General features: G+C 35.8%; 1 protein-coding gene across 1 annotated transcript in view; it reads right to left on the bottom strand.

The window, feature by feature from the left end:
* Window positions 1-6255: 6255 nt before the first annotated feature.
* Tet2 (tet methylcytosine dioxygenase 2) overlaps window positions 6256-26718 on the bottom strand; it is a 125982-nt gene continuing 105519 nt past the window's right edge. The window contains exons 7-11 of the mRNA XM_047566296.1: window positions 23677-23827; window positions 22167-22256; window positions 11641-11778; window positions 9972-10326; window positions 6256-7917 (exon numbers count right to left, since the gene is read on the bottom strand). Of these exons, the coding sequence (XP_047422252.1) occupies window positions 6431-7917; window positions 9972-10326; window positions 11641-11778; window positions 22167-22256; window positions 23677-23827 (2221 nt within the window). The 3' untranslated portion in view covers window positions 6256-6430. The remainder of the gene's footprint in view (window positions 7918-9971; window positions 10327-11640; window positions 11779-22166; window positions 22257-23676; window positions 23828-26718) is intronic.

Genomic DNA, 26718 nt, shown 5'->3' on the forward strand with positions numbered 1-26718 from the left:
TATATTTTAGACATGAATACTGTGAACATTACTTTTATGAAATATAACCTGTTAGTAGATGACATTGTAAGTAATGGGTATAAAAACAGGTATAAATCCCTGACTTATTTTTCTTTTAGCTCCTAAATGGTTTGAGCTTCTCATTCATCTTTGATGTATATTTGGTTTGTTAGAAACTGTGATGTCACCCAACTACTGGAGTTTCCATTATCACCAGGGGATTGTAAACTCATCTGAGAGTAATTACAGACTTTGAATTTGCAGGCAGGAAACTTGTTTTGTGACCATCTTCTCTCTAACTTTGATAGTCTAGTGATCTGTCTTGATCATGTGTTTTTATGTAAACCTGTTTTGTTTGGGAAGGGAACCAAGGGTTCTGTTCGTAGGGAAAGTAGCAGGGGGGATGGCTGCAGGAATCAGACAGTGGGGCTCTGATATGGGGGTCAGTAGAAGGAACCTGCTAGCATAAAGCAAGGAGAAGAAGAGTTGAAAAACTCTTTGTAAGAATTATCATCTATTCTACCTAAAATCTATTACATATTCATTTAATCCTCCCCACAACCCTAAGGTGGGTACATAGATTACTGATTTTTCAGATGAGATTCAGTAGCACCAACTACACTGCTACATGATCTTCATCATATTCCTTAAAGCCAAATCAAGAAACTACCTTTGAGAAGGATCAGGATACCCCAGATAGCATGTTTCAAGCAACACACAGATTTCTAACATGGCTACGCAAGGTATTAAAATCACATGCTCAGTGGAACATATCTATAAATCCTTAATTCTCTAAATTCAGATTATCTGAATTCATCCTTGAGTGGTGGGAGGTTGTAGGGTGTCTTTATATAACTACTATTTTACTCAATCACTTAGTTGAAATAGCATTTCAGTTTGAATTGAGACTTGATTAGAAAAATGCCAAATTGAGTACATTAAACCCCTTCTAAAACAGCATAAAAAGAAGCCCTTGAAGACAGCATATCGGTCAAGGCAAGGAATAGTGGTTCCTTTGAAGAGTGATTGTTGGACTAGATAACCAAAGAAATTTGTGAGAAATTACCTGGTAAGGGAGAGGGGGATTTAAGCAAGTGACTCCACATGAGAACAAAAGTATCTTTGTTCTTTGAAGTTGAATTATTCTGGTAAAACTGAAGTAATATAAATTGCAGTTCTTTTCCAAGCATCACTTTTGTCCATTTTTCTCATTTCGATGAATGGAGTGTTACCTCTCCAGAGCAGGTTGGGAAGGGATGCCAGGTAGGTGCCTGACCCCAGGCTGATGTGTGGAGTGGCTGAAGTCAGTAAGTGTTCCATGCACCAAGCACTGCCTTACCTGAAACATGGAAAGAGAAGATGCTCCCCGACCTCCTTTTTTTGCTGGATATTCACTTTCAGATGGCCTTTAAAACAATAGTACCAATTTAAAAATTCTCAAGGACTTGAGGACTTGTTGAATACTGACTCTTCTTGTGGAGTCTGGTTCTCCACAGCTGAGGAGAGCAGAGGTAGAAATTGGCAGGAGTCACAGCTAGGCTTAAATTCTCCAAAGCAGGAAGGTTTTTACAGTATACCAATCAGAGGCCAAAGCAGCAAGCGGTACAGTGTGACAGGCAGCTATATGCACCCCTGCATGAGAAGATTTGTTCTTGGCAATTCTTTCTAGGGGAGGCAAGGGGCCAATAAAGCTTTCTGATTACTGCTCATCTGTCATTTCCAGCTGTCTCCTGCTGCTGTCTTACAAGCAGCAGGCCTGCTTGCAGCTCCATTTGTAGCAGTCCAGCATCCCCAGGCCCTTTGGGTCGGTCACATCAGGACTGGCAGGTCCCTAACAAGAAAAATCTTTTGAGCTTGCATTCTCAAATTCTCTCTGCCTTAGGCAAGTGGAGACTGTAACTGTGAAGAACAGGAGGTTTCCAAGGTTCAGCCAGATGATGGATGGTGAAATGAGGGTTGACTCAGGGCCCAGAGTGTTGAAGTTAAAAAGAAAAAAAAAAAGTCATTAGTTCATTGCTTTTCAGCAGTGATGTTGCTTTTTTTTTTTTTTTTTCATAATAATCTGTCTTGGAGCAGAGTCCTGGAGGAATCTCCCAATAAGCTCAAAGGTTAGTAGATGGTAGTCATTTCCTGGGTGGCACTATTCAAATCAGATTTGGCCATGCCTAAATAGAAAGAGAAATATGGAAAAGGGAATTCACTTACTTTTTGCATACTAGAAATGCTTTGTCTAATTTGGGAAGGGTGGAGGGTTGGAAGATTGCCATAACTATCAAGTTTCATATCTAGTTCTAGATGGTAATTCAGAAGAGTGCACTGGTGTTATGGGGGATGATTCACATGACAAAATGGGTAGAAATGAGGATAATTTTGCCTCAAGCTCCCTGAAGTGATGTGATAAGATGAGGACACATACTCTTGCCTGATGCCTATCAGGCTACCTTTCCTCACTTCTGAGGACTAAAACTTAACTGCCTTTATGATGGGCATAAAGAAAATTTTCATTAAGAGTGGGCATGAACGGGAAGCACAGCCCAGAAATAGAGTTGGTCTTAGATCTTTAATATAATTTCAATCCTAGCCTATCTGCTGCTGCTAAGAGCTCTCCTAGATAGCAGAGGCTAAGATCACAGACATGTAATTATTCCATTCTTGATTTACATTATGTACACATGTAAAATGTGACTAAATAGTAAGCTGGGGGAAAAAAGTGAGTATTTAGATTCTTTAACCAGGAATATACACTGGTCTTGAGTATTAATTTAGATAAAGTTGAACATTAATAATAACTGCAAACTGCTGGGCACACTGGCTCATGCTTGCAATCCCAGTGATTCAGGAAGCTAAGGCAGGAGCTCAAGTTCAAAACCAGCCTCAGAAACTTAGTAAGGCCCTCTCTTAAAATAAAAAGGGCTGAGAAGGTGGCTGAGTGGTTAAGTGCCCAGGGTTCAACCCCAAGTACCTCCCCCACCCCCAAAGGCTAAATGAAAAGAAGTATTTTTAAAAAGATTTTCCTCATTCCTTTTTACTTCAGTGAGGGGGCAGTCATTCAGGAAATAAACTCTAGCAACATGACACTTAGAGTGCATTAAATAAATATAAATTTTATTAAAAACACTCACATAGCGTTATCAGGAATGATATAATAATAAACAGCTTTCAAATAACCTGCATTCATAACATTACAATACTTACAGTATTTATAACCATCCTCAGATTTTATAAACAAACCAAACATCTCATGAAAATGAAATAACTACGTTAAAAAAATAAAGCATAGAAAAATGCACACAGAAGTTCATTATCTTAGTGTCGAACTGCAAAAATCTCCTACACAAGTTAACCACTAGCTTTAGAAGTGAACTGTACATCACTGTGCGTCAATCAAGATGAAAAATTCATTTCAAGTAAAGTTGACACCACTCAGAAGCATTTTCAAGTATGGCTATATAGTCAACCTGATATTCCTATATAAGCAAATTATAGATCTGCTTTCCTTTCATTCTGAGGCAGGTTTGATATTTACAATGATAGATCTGGTATTTACAATATGCCACTTAATTTTCTCTCTTCCTACCTAACTTCTTCCCAACCTCCCCAAAATATTCTTACTGCTCTTATTGGCCAGCAGTTTGACAAATGACAGTGGATGACATAGAATACTTATTCATTAGGGATGGATGACTCAAAATCACCAGATGCACATGCAGTAATGAAATGTTTTGGGTTAGATATTGGGGTACATGTAAAATATTAAAAATTTGTGTGCACAGAAAACATTTTAAAAATGCTTATATATTGGACATGTCCAAACACTTGAGCGATTTTTTTAAGACAAAAATCATAAAGGTTTGACAAAATCCAAAGTCTCCACTGATTAGAAATTTAACCAATAAAACCCAAAGTCTCTACTGATCAAGAATTTGAAAAGCTAGTAAGCAAAAATGCATTTAGACTGAAACACAATTGTACAGTCCTATTGCACATCACACCTCCAGATGTCAGGCATGTTTAGGGAGGTCCTCATGGAGTGGGTACCTGTACTGATTGCAAAATCATAAAAGCTTTATTGAGAGTTAAAATACGATGGCCAACAGCCACTTGCCAAACTCCTGCCTTACAATTTTCCCTTTATCAGCTCAGTGCATTCTATTTTCATTATTTTTTTTCCCTCAAACAGTCAAAAGTTCCCAAACTTTTAAAAATGCTTTTCTTTACAATTAAGAGGAACAGATTTACAAAATTAGTTTTAGTTACTTACATCAGTACATTTACAAGTAAAATAGGAGGGATTCAAAATAAAAGGGTTAAATCCCTGAAAAAGAATATATTTATTAACCTACAACAATTTTACATAAACACAGGTGACACATTGGCATAAGGAGAACATGAGCTGAAATTTCCCTGAATTTTTAGAACAAAAAGGTTGAAGTTCAAGTTATACTTGCTAAGAAATCAAGTATTGAAAAAAAAGGTATGTTTTTAACAATTAAAAAAAAAAGACTTGGAAAAAAAAATGATGGTACACAATGCTATTAAGCTTTCACTCTCAGTTCAATATCCTATTGCCAAACTAGTGTTGAGGTATATGACAAGTAGGAACATCACTCAAACTTTTAATGAATTCTTTGCTCACATTATGATATATTTGTAGCAGGCTGATAGCACCATCATGATGTGAATTCTGCTTCAATGCCATATATATAGATATATATGTATATATTTAAATTTTTTACAGTACTAAAATACTAAAGCATTGTGTTAAAAAAGTTTTGTTTACAATTTAATTTACTATACAACTCTTTCACTTCTTCTTTATACAAATTAATGATTTTAAAACCACCACAGCAAACCAGCTGCCTGTTTTTCTTTTTAACCAACAAATTCACATGGAACTAACCCTGTTTATTCATCTTATACAGGCATCAGTCCACTCAATCTTCCTGGAAAGGAGGACACTTACACTAAGAAAGACAACATCACAAAGTACATAATTATAGACACAAAGGCAGATTGCCATTCAGTTCTCTGAAGAGCATACAGATCCATAAAATAGCATAGGTTGAAGTGTACAAGCTTTGCTGAGTCGGTAGCATGCGGCTAATGGTTACCTGCAGTTAACAGAAAATCATTAAAACTGTACATATTTGAGCAATGAACTTGTCATATGATTCTGTGTAAAACTGTTTTTTACAGTATACCATGTGAGATGAGCACCAGAAAACACATGTTTTTTTGTGGACTAATATATTCCCTTGAATCCAGTAAGCCTCATTTTGGATTTAACTGGCTGTGTTAAAAATGAACACACTGCTCATCAGCAGATGCATGGCTAAAAGCAAAAATGTTTTAAAAGCTTTCCTTATTTCCTTAAAAAAAAAAAAAAACAAAAACAAAAAAAACAACTTTTCATACTAAAATGAAAGTAAACTATTCTTTTTTAAACGTCTCAGTACCTTAGCATTGTTCAAGTTGCCAAAGCTTAGGTAGACAAAGTGCTTCTAAAACACCATTTAAAATATTTATACATATACATGTATGTGCACATATACAAAGGTGTGTGCATATATGTACATATATACGTTTACTGTCCTACAAGGACGTCACTGGATGAGCAAAATCCAGAGGCCTTTAAAATGTCCACATTTTAAAAAAACTAAGCTTGTATAAGAACAAGTAATTATGATAAAAACTTGAATGAAAGGTGCCCCTTCTTCAAGGGCACTGGAGTACACTGACAGCATCTTGATGACATAAAGGCATAAATTTTCAACTATTAAAGACACCATTTTCTTAGCACCATTTCATATAACATCCAAACAAATTCAGTGTTTTGCTGCTATTCATTTATACTTTCTGTAGCTATTTTGATAAATAAAAGTTAATAAGATTACAGTAAAAACTGCATGTTAAAAAGTCATAATTCCAGTATTTCAGTATATTGTGTATTCAGCACCAGATGGTATTTTAAGATTCCTACAACCGTAATACTACAGTACTTGTTTGTGTTCCATGACTATGCAAACATGGTATTATTAAGTGGTCACAGATGTGTAAAATTATAAGGGGGGAAAAAAGAAAATCACATTTACATATCTTCTCGTCCAATAATAGAACCAGTGTTTAAAAATGTAAATAGTGGAACACTTCCTTCCCCACCTTCTTTTTGCATAGAATGCTTTGGTCTTTTTCCTGGATGCCATCTGTGACCACCTGGGAGTCGGTTGAAATTAAGTGCTATGGTAAGATGACCTCTTTTGTTTTGTTTTGTTTTGTTTTGTTTTTTTTTTTTGGCTGGTGAGTGGAGGTTTTCCCCACCGCATTTGTCATGAATACTGCAACTTTTCCCCACTGCCCATGTCACGAGAGCTAAGCTACTGACAAACTGTGGTTGTGGTCTATTCAAACGAGGTTACCAACAAAAAGGACATCATATGTATCTGTTGTAAGGCCCTGTGACCCGAGTGAAGGCATATGGAGATGTAGTTACTGTGGAGTCTGTGGTCCCAGATGTGGTCTTTTCAGCAAGGGACTTGATGAAGCGCAGGTAAGTGGGCTCGGAAGGCTCATGCGGTTCAGTGGGCTCCCGTTTCACTTTTTTGCCATGGGTTTTCTGAGGCACATAGTCTGGGCCATACTTTTCACACTCTTCTTCTTTCTCACGGGCTTTTTCTGCCATTTTGGCCTCCCAGAGAGCCAATCCATGTTTGGGCTCATTCATGCTCTTGTGCTGGTAAAAGACAAGGGAGATCCTGGTGGGGCGAATCCTATTGGGATTCTTTAAGGGGGTTGTGGCATGAAGCTCGCGCTTTGCACACTCGATGAGAATTGACCCATGAGTTGGAGCCACAGCCACTCCCCCAATGTCAGGATCCAGAAAGCACTGCTCACTGTCCGACCAGACATCATCGTCTTCCTCTGCAGTAGAAGCCACACCCTGGACTGGTGTGGCAGGCTCCTTCTCCTGACTGTTCGCATCACTTAATTTGTGTAACACACCTTGGACAGAAGCAGTTCTATCATGGTTAAGCCCTGGAAGCATCTTAGCTAGACCATTAGCTGTGTGGGAAAGTATGTCATTCTCTTTGTTTTGGAGATTCAGGGCATGAAGAGAGCTGTTGATCATGTCTGAAGCTGCACTGCAGTTATGGATTATGTGAGAAGGTGGATGATGTTCACCACTTTTACAGTCTATGTTTGGATTGCTCAGATTGGGTGGTAATCTAGAGGCAGCACCCATGAAGTGGCCCTCCATCTCATGAGTGGAATAAGGAGGAAATGACCCTACGGGGTGTATATTTGGTCTAATGGTGCAACTGCTGAAGGTATCTCCCTGCATATTTTGGTTTCCATAACCTAAGTACTTACAGGTAAAACTCTGGCTATTTCCAAACCTCTGCTGGTAAAGTGTATGGATGGGTGGTAGATTTAGCTTAGAGAGGTGGTCTTGGCTTGGATATCTATATAGATCCATGGGCTGAGACTGGGAAGAATAAGAACCCAGATAAGGGGAGCAGTTGTCCATTGACACATTTCCATTGCACTGATAGGATGGATATTGGTTATTCTGATTTAAGAGTCCAGGGTAGGGATTCATGGGATTAGAAGAACTCAAATATGAACCTGCAGCTTGGGATGAGGTGGAATAGAGGTTCATAGGGTTGGTGCCTCCATAAATCTCTGAAGTGTGTGAAGAGCTTGGATAAGGACTGATGGGATTGGGCCGTCTCATGTATAGACCAGTGGGTCCGGATGAAGAGTAAGAGCTGACGGACTCTGACTGAGGGTGATTAGTTAAGGTGTGGTGGGGCTGCTGTGGCTGCTGATGAGTGTGCTGGGGCTGCTGGGGTCGCTGCTGTGGCTGGGGTTGGGGCTGCTGGGACTGCTGCATGACTGGTCCTGAAAGTCGCAAAAGTTCTGTGGAGAAGGCAAGAGAGTAGGAACAAATGTCTCATTATTATTTTATAAAGGTTAATGTGGAAACTTAAATGTATGAAAGAAAACCCACCAGGATCAAAAAAACCCCTGTGAAATAAGGACTAGAGCAAAGTCAGGGTTCTCATCACTGGCATAATCTTTTGTATAAAGCACTGGAAACAAAATGCAGAACTTTTAAACTTAATGATATTGTAAGTAAAGAAAAATATAATAAACATCTGAAGGCATTTCACTGAGAACATCATATCCTCTGGAGTTTTTGAACACACAGTTGCATGATGTACTCTCCTCCCTACCCACTTTAGTCATCTCTTCCTCTGGATAGATCTCTGAGCTCTCACCTAGCGCTTTTGTCAAACCCACTGCAAATGTGGGTCTGATGAAGAAGGAGAGACAATGTATTATAAGTGATCTGTTCTTAGCACCCCCCCACCCACCTCTACTACTAGCCAAGTTCCTACAGGAAAGGGAACATGTTTATTCTATTTCTTTCCCACACTGCCTAGCATGCACTAGAATTTGTTGTATTATTAAAATTTGTTTTGGAAGATTCAGCAATTTTAGAAGACAAACAATGACATTTCTTAAAACGTAAAAAGCATCTTATATAATTACCCAATCCTATTTCATGAGTAGGCATTCCAGAAAGTAAATTTATATCATGGTAAATTATAGTTCAATGAACTTTCAGCTTTGTAAGTGAAACTTCTACGTCATACTTCCATTTCAGGACCTTATTCTACAAAAGTCATCTAAGTTAAGGACACAAATAAATGGAACAGAAAATAACAGTTTTGGGAACTGACCTGATTATTATCTGCATAAAACAGAAGGAACCAGAGAAAAAGTTTTATCTGATTGTATTTTACAATTAACCTAAAGGAGATATCAGGTAGTGAATAAGATTGGCTTTTTACATGAAAGTCAACCAGTCAACAATTACTAAGCATCTTTAGCATATGGGTCTAAATAGTTTCTCTGGACATGAAATGAATCACTAAGGCAATTTGACTTTACAAAGCAAAGATAGTTGGTTCTAAGTAAACTGGTACATTAAATTGAAGACACTTTTTTTTGTTGGTATTAATAGACCAATGCCATTTCCAAAATTTTCTATTTTTATGCTACAGACTATAGACATGAAGCAAAGGGCTGCAGAAAGACAGTATCAATTTAGTATTGATGAATAATAGTTTAATAGTCTATTACTATTACTGTACATGTAACCTTTTCTGATGGGTAAGTTTTTTAGAATAGTTACATGTAGGACCTCAACTAAACCAGACTCAATATGTCTAAGGAAAAGTATTGATTTCTCTTTCTCTCAATTAATTACATCTTAAACCTACTTTTTTTGGAGTGGGGTTACTGGGGCTTGAATTCAGGGGCATTTGACCACTGAACCTCATCCCCAGCCTTATTTTGTATTTTATTTAGAGACAGGGTCTCACTGAGTTACTTAGCATCTTGCTGTTTTTGAGGCTGGTTTTGAACTCAAAATCCTCCTGCCTCAGCCTCCGAAGCTGCTGGGATTACAAGCCTGTACCACCACACCTGGCACATCTTAAACCTATTTCAATCAGTAGTTTTAGTTGTCTACTTCTAAAACTTTGGAGTCATCCTTAAATTTTTCTTATCCTTCATTCCAAAGGTTTATCCCCAACACATCTAATTTTTTTTTTCCATTTTATAAGAATTTTCTTGCATCATTCTTGCTGCTACCACTAAACATTTTAAGTTGACTACCTGCCACTGCTCAAGTAACATGAATTTCATCACATCACTATTAAAAAAAAAAAAAAGAAAAATCTTTGCTACTTATTATAGAATAAAATCCAAACTTCTCATCAAGCTGAGGTCTATGGCAACTCACTGCCATTTCCATGAGTAAAGCCTGGCCCTGAATACTTCAGGAAAGATTCTGGTGTAGAAACAAGACCATGATGATTACAACCTTCCCAAGTCGACATGGTCCATGTTTAATCCAAGTATTGTGCAGCACAGATACCCAGGAAACTTCCAGTTAAGCTTACCTGTCAACTGTTTGGCCTGGTTTGCACCTTCTGTGTGTTTCGTACGTGATGAGGCCACCTTATCCTTTTCACTCTTATTTGAGCTATTCTCCAGAGAGGAAAGCTTTTCAGCAGCAGCTTTCTTTGCTTCCAGTTTCCTTTGTCGGCATGTCTTAACTGGCTCTGCTAACATCCTGACTTTGCGCCGAAAAGAACTCAGTACCTGAATGGCACCACATCGTTTCTTCTCCTCCTGACCTTCTACATTCCCAAACTCGTCTACGTCGGAGATTTTATATAAAGGCAACACGTGGAGCTGTTCATCCTCAGGGTGTCCTCCAAGTTCTCGATTGTCTTCTCTAGTGAGGGTGCAGACCTAGGAGAGTCAGGCGTTACAGCCTCAGTTCTAGGTCCCCAAGAAAAGCATGTGTGCACTTCTCCTCGATATGTAGACTTGTGCTCATCAGTGACATGCATGTTGCCATAAAGTCATGTTTCTGTTATGAGGAAGAAGTGCCAGCCCTACCAAATAAAATGAAGTAATCTCCTGCTTCCCATACTTCAGAAAAGATGGGACAGAAATGAAGTTTCTTTCTAAAGTCTAAAAGCTGCTCCTACCCAATGCCCCTCTGACGTTGGTAGGTCAGTACTTGGCAAACTAGGGCCTGTGACTAATCTGCTTCACAGTAGGTTTTTAGATGGCTAACAAACTAAGAATGACTTTTGCATTTTCAAAGGGTTAAGTAAAAACATCCCCCAAAACAAAGAATGTGACAGATACTATGTGACTGTAAAGTATAAAATATTGACCATCTTGCCCTTACAGAAGAGTTTTCCAATCTCTGGTGTAGACGACTAAACCTATATACTTCTCTGCTCAACAGAAACTGCACCAGCTTCTTCAAATTATTTCAGCTGTTTCCTATATGCTTTTTTTGACCCTAAAAATGACTTCAATGCCTGTCATCCATTAAGACAAATCTCATTGGCCATCTTCCTTAATTATACCCAAATCCACATACATGGTACATTATGTGGATTCATGTATAACTTTGATTTCTTCACCTGATTTTTCCCCCCGTTTACCTGCACCCTGGATTGCCCCTGTAGAGGCAAGGCAAGACATGGGACTTTGTCAGTATGGAACACCGCTCCATCTGAGGACCTTATCCATGCCCTCCCCTCATCACAGTCTCCAGAAACAAGACGAGTCATCCTACCCACTGGAATCATAATGAGCTCTTCTGCACTCTTGAATGTGGTATATTAGACACTGTGACAATGATGACGTATTTTTCATCTGTACTCTCTGCAATGTGGACTGGTAATTTGACCTGCAAATAGTTTTTTGCTTAACTGATTATAACATACCAGGTAACTGAATTTGGAAAAGATGTTCTTGGTGGCTAATTGAAAATGGCAGTGCATAGACATGGGTTTAAATTAAATTAGCAGGAAGATTTCCAAAATTCCCACGTGCTTGTCAATGGTTTTCTACTAATGTGCCAACCTGTTTTGACAGTGCTAGTTATGCCAAAGGGCACCCTTAAATTGTAGTTTGTGAAAACTGCCATACAGCAACACCTGCAGAGAAACATACTATGCTGAAGTGCCGCCACCCTTGGTCAGCACAGTACGTTCAAGTGCCTTCAACAGGAGGTGCTCCTAAGCCAGCCTTGGTAATACTTACCACTGTGCTGCCATTCTGCATGTTGTGCAAATCTCTATGGGCATGAGCACAGAAGTCCAAACATGCGGTGACCCCTGAGAATGGACGGCCTTCCTTCAGACCCAGACGGCACTCTGGAGCTCTGTGTTCATATTCGATCTGAGAAAAATAAAAGGGTGTATGTGTGAATGGAGAGATACTTAGTTTTATTCTTAGACAAAAACATTCCTTAGTATTTAGATTATTTACATGTTTAAAATGTTCTGTACCTTACATTGAGAAAGAAAATAGAATGACATAAACAGCAAATACCTGGATGTAAAGTTTTTATTTTATGATGTTTTTATGGTATAATTAATATATCATTTGTTTTTGCCATGCTGGGGATCATGATGGGAACTGAACCCAGGGCCTCCTGCATACCAGGTAAGCATTCTATCACTGAGCTATACCCCAGTTAACATATCTTAAGAAGCATATATATAATAAGGTATATTATTTGATAATGTTCAATATATGCATACATTCATGTAACCATTGCCATAATAAAATAAAGTACATATTCATTATTCCCAAAAGTTTCCTCAGGCCCCTTTGGAAGTTGCACCTCCTGCTTTGTTTGTAGACAGTTACTGATCTGCTTTCTGCCAACTACAAATTAGTTTGTATTTTAAATGAATCCCATTCAGTTAATTTTTAAAAATGGTATGAATTTAAGGGTTAAGGTCACCTTTTCCCCATATGGCTAGCCAACTATTCAAACACCATTGGAAGAAGATTTTATCCTTTTTAGATTGAATTGCTTTCATTGAAAATTGGTTGACTGTATTTATTGGGTCTCCTAATAAACTCTGAACTCTAATCCATTGGTATGTAATCATTTGTGTGTGTGTGTGTGTGTGTGTGTGTGTGTGTGTGCATGCGCCCGCGCATGCTATTATCAAAGTTTTTAATACTACTAAGTACAGATTTTTAGTAAACCCTGAAATCAAGCAGGATAAATCTTAAAAAATCAAGTAGGATAAATCTTAAAATTGTGCCTTTCTTAAAAGCACACAAACAGGTTAGGGTTAGGTTTAGGGTTAGGGTTAAGGAGGGTGGCAAGAATGGAGGAAGGAAGGACTGTATAATGGGAAAACAGGGGTGGGAGGGGTGGGGGGGAGGAAAAAAAATAACAGAATGAATCAAACAACATTACCCTATGTAAATTTATGATTACACAAATGGTATGCCTTGACTCCATGTACAGAGAAACAACATGTATCCCATTTGTTTACAATAAACAAACAAACAAACAAAAACTATTCAAATTGTTCTGTGTGCTCACACACATGAATAAACCATAGTCAATTCCTTCAAAAACCCTCAGATTTGGGGCTGGGGATATAGCTCAATTAAGCTTGGCTCAAGTGCACAAGGCCCTGGGTTCAATACCCAGCAACACAAACACACACACACACACACGGGAGGGGGGGAACCTCAGATTTAGAAAGGTCATGTTATTAAACCCATCAGTTTGGGGAGAACTATCTTGACAATATTTGCTCTTGTTTTCTATGAACATGGTATATCTCTCCAGTTATTTAGGTCTTTTATAAAATTTATCTCTGCAATCTTTTGTAGTTTTCAGGACAGATCTTAGAGATTTTTGTCAAATTTATGCCTAAGGATTTCATATTCTTGATACTATTGTTTGTTACTGGTTATTTTTATTTCTATTTTTGATTGATAGTATACGAAAACATTTTTGCATTCTTCAACTTGGTTCAACTCCTACGTTTAGGAGTATTCTGTAGATTGAAACTTGCTCTGCAGACAAGATGACAATCTATAAATAAGTATTGTTTTATTTCTTCTTGTCTGTATTGATTTCTATCTCCTGCTTTATGGCACTAAAATTTCCAGCTTATATTAAAAACTGAGAAACATGTTTTTTCTTATTCCTAATATTTGGGGGAAAGCATTCAGTCTTTCATCCTTGAAATTCATAGGATAAAAATATAACACATTTGGAGATATTTTTAGGACTTGTATTAGATATTATGATGCATAATATTAATTGCTGTTGCTTTTTAAAGATATGCTCCATTTTCAGGTAGAGAAAGTTCCCTTCTATGAATGTTTAATATTGCCAAATGCTTCTTCTATGGTCCCCTCCCCCCTAACTAGGAACTGAAACCAGTACCTCAGGCATGCTAGGCAAGCACTCTACCATTGAGTGACATCCCAGCCACCTCACCCTTTTTTTCTTGATTTTGAGGCAGTCTCACTAACTTGTTCAGACTGGTCTTGAACTTGCAATCCTCCTGCCTAAGTCTCCTAAGTAGCTGAGATTACAGGCATGAGCCATCACATCTGGCTTTATTATCTCTTTTATATATTGCTTGTTCTCATTGGCTAAAACTTAGGAACTTTTACATCAGCATTTCTAAAAGCACTGAAACTTAATTTTCTTTTTCTTTAATTCCCTTATCTAGTTCTATTCATATTTCTAGCTTCACAGAATGAGTTGGGAGGTGTTTATCTTTTCTAGTTTCTGTAGAATTGGCATCATTTCCTCCTTAAATAAGGGTCAATTTTGCTAAGGAATATTTTAGGGTCTAGAATTTTCTTTGTAAGGAAGGGTTTTAACTACAAGTTAAATGTACTTAATAGATCTATTCATGGTTTCATGTACCCCCATTTTTTATCTTTCACAATTTGTGCATTTAAAGGATTTTTTCATATCGTTTGTTCAATTTATCGGTATGGAGTTGCTAATATTTCTTTCTTCTTTTAGTGTCTAAGAATCTTTAGTAATGTCTACTCTCCAACTGGCCTGCCCAGTGTTGGGGATCAAACCCAGAAACTCATGCTTGGTGAGAAAGCTCTTTACCTCTCACCTAAAATTCTAGTGCTCCAATTATTGATAATGGTAATTTATTCCATCTCTCTCTCTCTCTCTCTCTCTCTTTTGATGATCAAATTGGCTCAAAGTATTAGTTTTTCATATTTCAGATGAGGGATTTTTTTTGTGTTTTATATTACTATTTCTTGTCTTTATTTTTCTTTCCTTTCTTCTGTATTTTAGGACTAAAAGTTTCTTAGGGCAGATGTATGGATTATTGACTTGAAACTTACATTTTTTTCTAGTATGTGTTTAATGCTATGAATATCTAAGTAATTCTTTACTGTTGTATATCACAAATTTCAATATCATTTCTTCATTTTCATTCAGTTCAAAACATTTTGTTTTCCAATATCCTGTGGGATTTCTTCTTTGGGTGCATATGTTATTTGGAATCATGTTACTCAGTTTCAATATACTTAGGCATTTTTGTGGGCATCCTTCTGGTACAGATTTTTTATCTTACTTCATTGTAGTCGAAGAACATATAGGAGGCATTAAAATCTATTAATAACTGTTTTATAAACCAGAATATGGTCTACCTGGTAAGTCTAGTACACAATATCAATTCTGATTTTAGGTGGGAGCTCTATACATGGCGATTACGTCAAGTTGGTAAAAAGGATTTGTATCTTCTTTTTTCTATCAGATGTTGAAAGAGATATATATTCAAATCTTAACTGTTTGGTTTTTTTTTCTTAATGTAAAATTTGAAGCTGTTATTTGGTTACACAAATATTTGAAATTATGTTCTTTTGATGAACTGACCCTTTCATCATTATTAAATGACATTCTTTTTCCTTGAATTAGTTTTTGCTTTGAAATCCACCTTGCCTGCTATTTATTTCATGCCAGCCGTTTTAATTAATGTTAGCATGATGCATTTCCCCATCCTTTTAATTGCATCTTTATATTTAAAGGGATTTCCTCAGCACTACCTTTTAAATAGGGTGTTAAGAGAATTTATATTTATTAAGGTCATTAATATGATTGGTTTTAAATATACCATCTTGCTAAATTTGTTTTCAATGTCTTATATTTTCTTATTTTACCTATATACTTCTCTCTTTCTCTCTCTATGTGTACACACACACACACACACACACTTACACATACATATAATTTTTTTTTTAAAGTTTCAGGATTATTTCTAGTTTTTGCTGTTTACTGGCTGACTACACCTTTTAGTGGTGCTCAAGGTTTGCAACATACTTTTTAGCTTATCAGTTTATGATCAAGTAATTTACCAAGCTGCATAATAAGTAGTATAAGAAACTACCAATTCCCAAGATTCTATATGTTGCGAATTCAATATATGTTGTGAATATTTTAAAATATCAAGTTATCTTACGAAGATGTTTTTAAATTAAGGAAAAGTTCTTTTTTTTTTGCATTACTGGGGATTGAACCCAGGGCCTTGTGCTTATGAGACAAGCACTTTACCAACTGAGCTATATCCCCAGCCCAGGAAAAGTTCTTTTAACATGTTCATTATTTCAAATGCCTTTCATTCCATTTTGTAGATATATATTTCTATCTTGTTTCATTATATTTCTGTTGAAGGACTTAACATTTTTAAATGACAGTTTGCTAGTGGTGAATTTTTTCAGCTTTCATATGTAAGAAAAAGTGTTTTCTCTTTACCTCTGAGGATTGTTTGTAGTGGTTATAAATTTCCAGGTCAGTAGATTTTTTCTTTTAGTCCTTTGAAGATGGATCTATCTTTCTTGCATTTTTCTGACAAAATCTCATGTCTTTATCACTTTCCCCACTATATGTAATCTTTTTGATTTTCTGCATCACTAATTAAACCAATTGATTATATTGTGCCTTTATGTATTTTTCTTTGGGAATTTTCTTTTTTCCCCTAGTTTGCTGAGATTCTTTTTTTTTTTTTTTTTAAATCAGGAATTTAACCCAGGGGTGCTTAACTACTGAGTCACATCCCCAGTCCTTTTTTTTAAAAAAAAAATATTTTCTATTTTATCTAGAGATGAGATCTTGCCAAGTTGCTGAGTGTGGCTTTGAACAACGTGCCATCCTCCTGCCTCAGCTTCCTAAGCCTCTGGAACTTGAGATTCTTGAATCTATGGTTTTATTGTTTTCAAGAAATGTTTTAAAATGTGACCATTACTTTTAAAGGTTATTTTTTAGGATTCCAATTTCACACATATTAGTGCAATTTTCCCCCCTCAATTGTTCATTCAATTTTTAATCAGAAAATTTCTATTGCTGTTGTCAAAGTGACTCATTTTCTGGTTAATTTTATCTAAGTATATTTGTCAACTTTTAAAAATTTTCATAACTAGCATTTCAATGTGGGTTGAATATTTTCCTTTCTTCATCAAACTCATGCTTCCCTCTGACTTTCTGAACACAAGGAATGTAATTATTTTGTCACCTATGTCATATTTGAGACTATTTCTATTGGTTAATTACTGCCTCCTTCACTGTTGGTCATGTTTTCTTTTTCTTTGCAATTTTTGAAGGAAAGTTGGAAATTGTAAATTTTACTTTGTTGGTTGTTCCTTTAAATTTTTTTTTCTCCTACACTGCTGCTGAATTACTTTACCTCATGATCTTAAATGTTTGTACGTGAACCCAGAACAGCCAAATCAAGTGAATACAATTTTGAATACTCAGTATCTTGTGTTTTAAGTGGTTTCTCTCTGGCAGGTATGAATAAGAACTATTTTAGGTCCTATATAAGATAAGGTATTATTCTGCCTCCTCCTTTTGATGGTTCCTGTCCCCAGCTTTGGTAGTTTCTCCACATGTTAGTCCTGTTCAGGACTCAGATGAAGGCTAGGGTACACATCTCTGTAGCTCTTCTCAAGGAAACTTTATCCTCTGTAGTACTATGAATCATGAATTATAGCCACTTCTTCAAGACCAGATGATGATAAAATCTTTGGCAGATTATTATGTGTCATTGGGTTCATGTAGCTTATCTGTGTGTGGATTACTAGAAACTTACCTCCATGTCTGGAAGATAAGTCTAAGTGCCCAGCTTTCTGATAGTCTCAAGATGCGCTAATATGGCAGGAACTAACCATATATAGCTAAATTGATAAATACTTGCACTTGCCACATATTAACTGTTTAAGTCACTAGCCACATATGGTCATTATATTGAACAGCATAAACTGAGAACATCATATGTTGATATCAATAAATGATGGACAGTACAATTTTGAGAGTTGAACCTATTTCAAGTTTAATTGTAAGACAGTGAGTGATAGAACCTAAGGATGTTTATCACATAGGTTAAACAATTTAAATTGATAAAATCCAAGTTTTAGTTCCATGGACCTAAAAGAATAAATTCTGTGATGACCCAATAAAACTTAACTATACAATAAGACTTTATGAAATCAAGGAAGAACATTCAGATGTGAGATATGGAGATATTTCAGCTGGGGAGAAGTGGTAAAGATCAAATGCCAAGTTTATGAAACCATAACATTAAGTGATCTTCACACAATACTGTGTGGAAAGATCACATGATTATACATATCAACACACAATGATGAACATTGCCAACAGTACCCACCATGTGAAATAAAACACCTTATCCATTCACAACCATTAATTGTCTTAAGATTTTGTTGTAATGTCAAAAATATTCTGTGTACTCCAGATTCAGGTAGTAAACACAACAGTTTGAAGTTCTCCAAAACAAAATGCAATATGGTAGAATATAAATGTTTAGAAAACCAAGTGTGTATGAGACAGTCTGTAATAAGAATCAAGGATTTTAAAAGAACAATGCTTTGTTATTCTGTCCCTTTCCTCAACAGAAGCCATTTGATTAATAGCACCTATAAAAAAATTCACTAGGACATGGCCAAACTTTAAATCTAACAGGATAGACTGAATTCATTTTCTTCTTTTTATAGCTTGATTTATTAGTTAGATCTTAACCAAAATTAAACTTTTACAAAAGTACCAAAGCATTCCTTATACTTTTCTGTGATATTGATTAAAATATATAAAGTGGTAAAATAAGTGTCACCCCCCAATATTTGTTAATAGCATTTAAGATAATTTTCAGAAGTATTCACATACATTTCTAAAAGCAACGTTATATATAAGATAACTACAGTTAATTTAATGTCTATCTTTGCTGTATGGACTAATCACATTAGCATCTTAGATGGTACTGTGTACTTGAAAACACTAGTTATTAGCTATTATATGCTCTGCTGACACCTTCTCATTACTGCCAGCTTTCCTCTATCAGGTTCCCTCGAATCTTTTTAACCTTTTCTACTCTATTTCTCCTACCTCTCCCCCAGCACTTACTTGACTGGCTTCTCCTCCCCCACTTACAACTAAAATGTTGTAATGCACTTCCCTTCACAACAAAGGACCAAAATAAGGGGGGAAAAGAAACCCACCTATTTTGCTGGCATGTTTGAGGCAGTGTTAGAGCATAGTAGGAACAGAAATGTTGTGCAGCATGGAGATACACATGATGACCTTAAAAGAAGGGAACTAAACACATATTATCTACTGTCACATCTTTAGAAACCAACCCTGAACCAAGAGGAGCTGAAGTTGTTGGTTGGGAAGGCAGAAGGCTCCCAGTAGTCCCCACTTGCATGGATACCTGAAGCGTTTGCTGCTGGAGAAGCCAGTGGCTCAGTCTGGGGTGCTGCAGAGTTATCACATGGCTGCATTGGCACCCAGCAGCCCGTGACATGAAAAGTACCTGCAGTGCCCATCAGAAATGTTATATGACCCATCCTGGGTCCCTAGAAGGAGCTGGGCAGACATTTGAGTAGTTTGGCCCCCAGAGGACCTGAAAAGTCACCCGTGAACCTGCCAGACACTGACAACCAACCACTACCAGGCACACCATACTCACCTGTGCCCACAGTGGTGGTTTTGCCCTCACATGACCCATAGGAGCTAAACATCCACAGCCAGACCCAGTGCCCAGAGCTGTGAACAAACCAGCCCTGCCAACTGGTGGTCCATACTTCCTGAAGTGATCTAGAGTCAATGGAATCTTTATCAATATACCAATTATGTTCTTCACATAAGCAGAAAAAACATGCCTAATATTTGTATAAAAGTCCAAAAGATCCTGAATAGCCAGAACAAATCCTGGGCAAAATTTACAAACTAGAGATGTTATAGTACCTGACTTGAAAACATAGTACAAAGCTAGAGTAACCAGAATAGTATGGTTGCTTGCATAAATAAATTGGAAAAAGGAAAGTCTTTTCAAACAATAGTGCTGGGAAAACTGGATATCCATATGGAGAAGAACAAAATTAAACATCTATCACTATACATAAAAATCAACTCAAAATAGACCAAAGACTTGAATTTAAGGCCTAAAACTATGAAAGTACTAAAGGAAAATATAGGGTTCAAAATGTTTCAGGATTTTGGTCTTGACAAAGATTTTTAGGTAGGATCCTAATAGCACAGGTAACAAAAAGCAAAAATTGACAACTGGAATTACAAACTAAAAAGTTCTAAAGATCAGAGCAAAAGGACAGACTATGGAATGGGAGAAAATATTTACAAACTATTCAATTCATCTGACAAAGATTAATTTCTAAAGGAAATAAGGAACAGCCAAAATTTTAAAAATCTGATTTAAAAATTTAAAAATGGGCAAATGACCTGAATAGACACTTACCAAAGAAGATAAACAAATAGCCTACACGTATACAACAAAATGCTCAACACTGATGAACATCAGAAAAATGCAAAACAAAGCCACAACAAGATATCTCACACCAGGTGGCAAAAACACAAAAATTAACATGATGGTGAATATGTGGAAGAAGGAGAACTCGCACATGCTGTGGGCGAAAATGAAGATTAGTACAACCACTATAGAAAAAGCTCTGAAGATTCCTTGACGTATCAAATACAAATGCCCTATGATCCAGCAATCCCACTACTGGGTATGTACACACATAGAAATTAAAATCTGAGTCAGAGAGAAATCTGCACTGTCTACTTGTGCAGAAATCTACTTGTGTTTGTTCGAACACTATTCATAGAAGCCAAGATGTGGAATCAACCTAGGTGTCCACCGGTGGAGGAACAGATAAATTGTGATATAAATACAGAAGGGAATATGATTCAGATATGAAAAGAATAATTCTGTCATTTGCAACAACATCAATGTAATGGGAGGACCATGTTAAGTGAAATAAGTCAGGCACAGAATGACAAATAAAAAAGTTGATCTCAAAGAAGTAGAGAAAAGAGTCATGGTAACCAGAGCCTGGGAAGGGTGTAGGGGAAGGAGGGAGAGACTCTATAGTGGGCATGGGGTGCAGTAACATTCTTTAACATGGTAGGATAACAATGATGACATTCATTAACTGAATACCACAAAATAGCCAGAACAGAGGATTTTGAATGTTCCCAACAGAAAAATATGAGATAATACATAAGTGAATTATTCTGATGTGATCATTATACATTATACACATATTGAAGTGTCACTGCACCCCATAAATATGTACAATTACTGTGTCATAAAAATGAATGTTGTAGAATCTCTTCAACCTTTTCTCCTGGTAATAATCTCTACTCTGCAAAATTTCTTTCATTCTTTTATATTAAAAAACTTCACTCCTTCCTACATTTTCCTAACTCCCAAATCAGTAATGCTAGCCTGGATTGTTCTCCTGATTATTTACCTAATTAACCTAAAAGCATGCCAAACCAATCATGTAAAAAAAATTAAATACCTTCTCTCTTTCCCTTACCAAAACTTACTACTCCTCACTAATTTTTGGTTCCAGTTAAGAAAGCCATTTCTACAAATTCTGTTGCTTTTCCTCACAAAGATTGATAAATTCCATGTGAGATAGTTCATATTCTGATTTCCTTTTATCATTTTTTGCCATTTCTTTGATTTAGGACCTTTAAAATTTCTTCCCAATTACACTAGCTTCTATTTTTTGCTAAACTTACACTGATTCAAGTTCCTTTTCCATAATTTGTCTTGTTGAATGATCTAAAATAACAAACTATATCCTCCTCCCTCATACCCAAGATAACCTAGAAACACCCCTAATGTTTACCTCTAGGATAAAGTCTAAAGACCTCTGTTAGGCATTCAAGGACATTAAATTTTTACATTTTATTCCCTCAGAAATGTTCACAGCCCACTAACCTTTGTTATTTCATCCTTCAATTGCTATTTCACATGTCTCTATTGCACTTAAGGAAATTCTTAAAGGCACTGCTTATCTTTATGTCCCCAGTGAATAACTAGTATATGATTTCTATTGTTGATGTTATTGAAACTATGGACACTTTATACTCTGACCTACTTCACGAGTAATTTTTGACCAAATCACCTAGTTGTCATACTAGAGTAGCTTAGTATACAAAATAGGCCAAAATTTTTTGTCCCTATGGTTTATGGAGCCAAGGCCAAACAAAAGAAGACAATATGGCAAAATCTAACATATTTGGACACATTTAAAATCCCATTTTCTTTAAGGTTTAAAAAATCAAAACTCCTTTGAACCATAGGTCATATACCAGAACATTTGCAGCACTTCCAACAAGAGGAGGAAAAATAAGGGAAAATCATTTCTCTAAGATTATTTTTAGACTTAAGTGGGTCAACAGTAACTAGCTATTAAAAATCATTGCAGTAACTGTTTAAACTTACCTGATTATTATACGCATCCGGTGCAAGTTTCTTGTATATTGGTGCGATAAGAGTAGACAGGTTTTGAAAATAAGCCTCAAGTTTCTCTTCCTGTATAAAATGAACAATTTGACATTAAGCTCTAAATCTATTCTCTACACATGAGAATGCTATTGCCCTAAACACTAGACAATAGTTCCTTTCTTATCAAATAACTAATTTATCTTAAAAATATGTACAGGTCCAACATCACCTATTTTTGTGCTATGAAATAACTAGCTATTTGGATTTTTATAATATTAACTGAATTTCTATTTGGCATGTAGATAGTTGATATTTTACATATATAGGCCTATGCTGAGGGAAGGGGTAGGTTAATGAAGCCAGATGTCTTAAAGACATCATCATCCAATTACCTGCCAAGAAGATGAATTCTTTATTGAAAGGATTTGTTTGACTTACTGTATTTCCAATCCCGATTTTATAGTGCTCTCTATAAAGAGAGCAATTTAACTTTTGTTCCAAAGAATTAAAAAGTACTGGACACTTCAAATGTACATAAAATTCTCAGAACTAGAATGTGGTTTATACGAAAAAGTTGACTAAGTTTACTTTACAAAGGAAATGCTAAATTATAATCCTACCACCCCTGTTCATGAAGAACAGATTTTCCAAATAATATGCTTTTAAAAATGGTAGGTGATAATACTCAGTCATTTCATTCAAACTTAGAAATTCTCATTTCAGAGTATTAGAGAGAGAGAGAAAGAGATAGATGACAGACAGACAGACACCCAATGGAGCTATGAACTTTAGAAGGTGGGGGAGATTCTGTGCAGAGCTTGAGTGGAGGTGGGTTCTCAGCCATCTTCCGGATTGGATTTACATGTAAATTGCTTAAAGTGATAAACATGTATGAACTAGTGATAAAAACTTTTCAAAGTGGAAAATTGCTATGTTTTGTAAAGTTTTATAAACATATTCTCTTATCAAAAGAGGATGCCTAGCATGTGTAAGCAATATATTATTAAAAACATTAGCGTTTGAAAAGTATACCATGATTGAATTTTACACTTAATTATATTTTCAGTATCACAGTCAAATAAAAATGCTAATACATTTTAAATTATAAGAACACCCCACTATTAAATTAAAAAATCTATAGTATAGGTGTGTATTTTAATTGTATTTAAAATTCAAAAGATACGGTAGAGAAAGTGAAAGGAAAACTGTTCACATTCAACTGCTGAATATATTGAGGTTTTTCTAATCTTTTAATAAGCATACTCCAGATTGCATGATGCTCAAATGTGCTAAATTTGATATTAATTTACAAAATTATATTCCAATAATATAAATTCCTGAGGAAAGATAAAAAACAACGGTTCAACAAGAAATCAAGTTTCCTTTGATTCACCTGAGATCAAATTCCCTCCACTAATGAGACTATAACAATATACTTCACAGTTTACTTGACCCATGCTCATCGATTCCCTAGAAAGAATAGTTCGTAATCAGGCAATAAACCAACCTCTTTTGGATCATCCCCAAGTAGCTTGAATTTCCTTGGAATCTTGCTTCTCGCAAACTTACATCCGTTATAATACATGCTCCACGAACAACCAAAAGAAAAGGAGGCACCACAGGTCTTTGGATTTAGCCCCTGACAGGCACAGGTTCTCCTAAAAAATTAAAGGACCAAGTTCAAGACTATGAACAGCATTACCTAGGTTGCCAATCTCACAATCTGGGTATGCGTATACAAAATGAATTCGAAAATAAGTCTAATATAACTGTATTAAGCTGAGGCATAATCACACCCACCCAGAAGAGAAATTTAAAACACAATTTAAAAAACTCACTGATTTGCAACTCACGGGTGGAGTGAGTGACTGGCTGTGTGAGGTCTCAGTTCAGTTCTCAACATAACAAAACATGATTTTAAACCTGTGTATTACCATCTACTACATGTACAGAAAGGAACACATAATTGTACACCTTGTAAATGTTCACAAATGGGATGTGCCCAGGCATGCAGCACCAAATCAAGACACAAAATATTTACTAACATGTTCTATTTCCTTCCAGACACTGTCCTTGTAAGAGTAATATCTTTTACAACAGACTAGCTTTGCTTCTTTTTATATGTGATTGATACATATGCATATTAAATTATGAGTTTATTTTTGTCGGGCTGCTTTTACATTATGTGTGAATTAATCATCCACGTTAGTGTGTGTAGTTGTACTTAATTTTCATTGAATACCACTTTGTGAATATACCACAAACTAATCTACCATTGATGGACATTTGAGTGCTTTACAGTTTTTAGCTAAAGCATAGTATTATAATTGAAAGAGCCCTGGTCAGATATATTCTAATAACAATAAACAGACAAACAATACAAAGTATAAATAAAACAACGTAGAAAACAGGACTTACTCTTATGAGTATTAATGTTATTTTGGCATTACTCTATGTATAGTAATATAAAGAAATAATTGGTTATAATGTAAATAATAAAGAATTTCAATATGAAAATGGTAAATACCTAGTAGTCTTTACTAGAGATAGAAACAGTATAAACTCATGATGAGTTAAAAAACTTTTGTTTTTTTAATTATTTATTTTTACAGACTGCATTTTGATTCATTGTACACAAATGGGATACATCTTTTCATTTCTATGGTTGTTCACAATGTAGATTCATACCATTTGTGCAATCATACATGTACGTAGGGTAATGATGTCTGTCTCATTCCAGCATTTTTCATACCCTCCCTCTCATGTCCCTCTACGTAATCTAAACTTCCTCCATTCTTCTCTCACCCCCCTACCCCCATTATATATCATCATCCAATTACCAGGGAAAATATTCGTCCTCTATTTTTATGGGATCGGCTTATTTCACTTAGCATGATATTCTCCAATTCCATCCATTTATCTGCAAATGCCATAATATTATTATTCTTTATGGCTGAATAATATTTCATTGTGTATATATACCACAATTTCTTTATCCATTCATCTGTTGAAGGACATCTAGGTTGATTCCACAATCTAGCTATTATGAATTGAGCTGCTATAAACATCAATGTGACTGCGTTACTGTAATATGCTAATTTTAAGTCCTTTGGATATAAACAAAGAGTGGGATAAGTGGGTCAAAGGTGGGTCCATTCCAAGTTTTCTGAGGATTCTCCACACTGCTTTCCAGAGTGGCTGCACCAATTTGCAACTCCACCAGCAATGTAAAAGTGTACCTTTTTCCCCACATCCACACCAACATCTATTATTGTTTGTGTTCTTGATAATAGTCATTCTAATTGGATTAAGATGAAATCTTGGGGTTGCTTTAATTTGCATTTCTCTAATTACTAGAGATGTTGAACACTTTTTCATATATTTATTAATCGCCTGTATATCTTCTTCTGTCTAAAGTGTCTATCCAGTTCCTTGACCCATTTATTGATCGGGTTCTTTGTATCTTTGGTGTAAAGTTTTTAAGTTCTTTATAAATTTTGGCAATTAGTGCTCTAACTGAAGTGGTGTGGAAAAGATTTTCTCCCACTCTGTAGGTTCTCTTTTCACATTCTTGATTGTATCCTTTGTTGAGAAAAAGCTTTTTAGTTTGAGTTCATTCCATTTATTGATTCTTGCTTTGATTTCTTGTTCTTTGGGAGTCTTGTTAAGGAAGTCTGATCCTAAGCCAACATGATGAAGATTCAGGCCTACTTTGTCTTCTTTTTGGTGCAGGGTCTCTGGTCTAATTCCTAAGTCCTTGATGTATTTTGGGTTGAGTTTGTGCAGGGTGGGAGATAGAGGTTTAACTTCATTTTACTGCATACAATGACACGATTCTATATTTAGAGGATCCAAAAACTCCACAAGAAAACTTCTTGTATTCAGCAAAGTAGCAGGATATAAAATCAATATGCATAAAATCTAATGCACTTCTATTCATAAGTTATGAATCCTCTGAAAGAGAAATTAGGAAATCATTCACAACAGCCTCAAAAAATAAAAAATAAAAAATAAAAAGAGAAAAAAAAACTTGGGAATCAATCTGACAAAAGAGATGAAAGACCTCTACAATGAAAACTGTAGAACACTAAAGAAGGAAATGGAAGAAAACCTTAGAAGATGGGAAGATCTTCCATGTTCTTGGATAAGCAGAAAAAACTTTTATTTCTAAAAACAATAATTACTTCATATGTCTGCCTACTAAATGATATCTCAATTTAAAAAAGAGCACATGTAGATATATTGTGATTTCCAAATGATTTCTTATAAAATAAATATAGGTTACCTTTGGAATTTTGTCATTAATGACCCTAACCAACCCAACAGCTGGAAAGGAAAACTTCTTTCAATTTACTAGAATTTATTGTTTCTACTAATTTATTAGAATTATAGCTAATAAATGCAGGAAAAATTGTACAAATATGCAGAAATTATCACTATATGAATGTTCACAAAAATGTCAGAATAAGGATCTTTGAAAATTCCTCCATAAAAGTGATGAGAATACTGGAAAAAATTATCATAATCAACTTTTTCAGAAATCTGAAAA

The sequence above is a fragment of the Sciurus carolinensis genome, chromosome 10 (assembly GCF_902686445.1).
Source record: "Sciurus carolinensis chromosome 10, mSciCar1.2, whole genome shotgun sequence".
NCBI classification, from domain to species: domain Eukaryota; kingdom Metazoa; phylum Chordata; class Mammalia; order Rodentia; family Sciuridae; genus Sciurus; species Sciurus carolinensis.